Below are 2,233 nucleotides of genomic sequence, written 5' to 3' on the forward strand. Positions count from 1 at the left end.
CAGCAGCGCCTGCGTCGCGGGGACTCCCACCACCCCCTTTGGGGATTTGGGCGGAAAGAGAAGATCGCAGAGTCCGCCGAGTCACGCGGGAGGCCAGCCAGGGCGGCACCCTTGGGTCCCCCACCCCAACTACCCTCAGGGGTGGTGCCTCGCCTGCCTTCCCGCCCCAAGAACGACCTGCAGGTCCGGGAATTTCCCGGGCCCGGGGGCTGCGAACTTCCCTCCCCGACTATGGATAAAAGGGGTTCGTCTGGTTCGGGGAGCCACAGACCGCGCTCTCCTGCCAGCTCTCGCGCCAGCTCTCGTGTTCCAAGCAGTAGCTCCAGGCACCGCCGCCCCGACCCTCCGAGCTGAGCACCATGGCCCGCACCGCCACCGCCGCCGTCCCCCGCGCCCCCGGACTCCTCCGGGCCGCGCTGCTGCTCCTGCTCCTGGTCGCCGCCTGCCGGGGCGCTGCAGGTGAGACTCGGGGCCCTGGGACCCAAGGGCGGGACAGGGGACGACGCGTGGGCGCCCTTGGGGGACAGCTCCCCTAACCGAGTCTGTTGTCCCCGCAGGGGCGCCCGTGGCCAGTGAACTTCGCTGCCAGTGCTTGCAGACCTCGGAGCGAATTCCCTTCAAGCAGATCCAGAGTGTGGAGGTGACCACCCCAGGAGCCCACTGCGCCCAAACCGAAGTCATGTAAGTGCCAGGAGGCTTTGCAGCTGCTACCACAGTCCTTGTCACCTCCACAATCCAGATGCCCCCACCCTGACCCCCAGCCCATCTCCCGTCTCACGTGGGTTCTCCCTTCTCTCTGCAGAGCCACGTTCAAGAATGGGCAGAAAGCTTGCCTCAACCCCGAAGCCCCCATGGTGAAGAAAATGATCGAAAAGATGCTAAACAAGTAAGTTATCTGACTAGAGTCATTGAGGACAGATACTGGAATCTGCCTTCTGAAAATTGTATCAGGGAAACCCAGACTTTAGCTGAAGCAGTGAAAAGTCATTTTCTTACAATTAAATTTGCCATGAAGGTCATTAATCTGCTCTGGTCCAGAAGGATATTTCCTGGGCTCTCCATCCCCATTCCTCTCTCCATCCCCATTCAGATGAATGCGGGTAAAACTGCCTTCTTTAAAATTCTCCTTGGTGTTGGGCAGTTATGCTAAAAAGCTTTCCACCTGTTAAAAGAGCAGGGATTCTTCCCCTCCTCCCCTGGTTCTTTCTTGGTTTCACACCAGAAAAACAGAGCCCTCGTTTCTTTGCAACACAGGCCCTAAGACTAGTTAGTGGTAAAGAGCAGGGACCTTGTAGCAACACTGTACCGAGTACAAATCTGGGTTTGACCCCCTATTAGCCTTATACCTCAAGGGCAATTCTTTAGCTTATCTACACTCCATAAAAGCTGGGAAACAATAGCAGTTACCACCTGGGGTTGCTCTGAGGCTTAAGTGAGGCCCAACGTGAGATGATCCAATGTCACTCCCCTTGGCGCTTACCTACCCAAGGGGTTCTGGCTCTTAGCAGCCAATAATTTAGTAAGGACCACAGACCCTGCCTCTCCCCGCCCCCCCCCCCCGCCCCCACAGTCCTAAATAAGAGTATTCAAGAGCTAAGAGGTCTCAGACGCATAGTCTAGAAACAGCCACTTTGTGCCAGGCTGGAGAAAACTAGATTGAGAAAACTTTGAAATCTAGAGAGCAGGACAAGAGGAAAGAGCCTGTGCAGATGGCTTTTCTGAGCAACTTCTAAGGATCATCTTTTTCCTCTTTATAGGGGTAGTTCCAACTAACCAGAGGAAGCAGGAAGCTGATGGGTGGCCATACCTGAAGCAGGCCGTGCCATATGGAAATCAAAGAGGGAAAAGAGGAATCATCAGCTCCCAAAGCCACCTGGATTGGGCTTCGTGTGTTTGAGCATCTCTTAGGAGAGTTCTTTTACTTACTTATTTATTTGTTGGTTGGTTTTCAAATATTTTATTTTAATATTTTACATATATAATCATTGAGGGTGTGACTGACTCTACTTGTGCACTGTAGTTGTGTGTGTGTTATTTTTATTGTTTATTTTATGACAAACCCATGTTAGTCCAGTTCTGCTTCTTATTTAATATGAAGGTAAAATGTTTGCATATATTCTCTAGTCGTTCAATTAATACTTCCAAGGAGCCCACAGTAATGCCAGCTGCTATGACAGAGGACGGGGGACCCAAGCAATAGTGAGGTCATTGTCAGGATAGGAGAATGCATGTG

General features: G+C 52.8%; 1 protein-coding gene across 1 annotated transcript; it reads left to right on the forward strand.

The window, feature by feature from the left end:
• Positions 1–359: 359 nt before the first annotated feature.
• Positions 360–1,898, forward strand: LOC129083870 (C-X-C motif chemokine 2-like). Its single transcript, XM_054589893.1, has 4 exons — positions 360–459; positions 558–681; positions 803–886; positions 1,758–1,898. The coding sequence occupies exons 1-4, from the start codon at positions 360–362 to the stop codon at positions 1,771–1,773; spliced, it is 324 nt and encodes a 107-aa protein (XP_054445868.1). The 3' UTR covers positions 1,774–1,898.
• The last annotated feature ends 335 nt before the right edge of the window (positions 1,899–2,233 follow it).

This window comes from Pteronotus mesoamericanus, unplaced genomic scaffold (genome assembly GCF_021234165.1).
Source record: "Pteronotus mesoamericanus isolate MK-2021 breed Mesoamerican mustached bat unplaced genomic scaffold, CSHL_Meso_final contig_130, whole genome shotgun sequence".
NCBI lineage: Eukaryota > Metazoa > Chordata > Mammalia > Chiroptera > Mormoopidae > Pteronotus > Pteronotus mesoamericanus.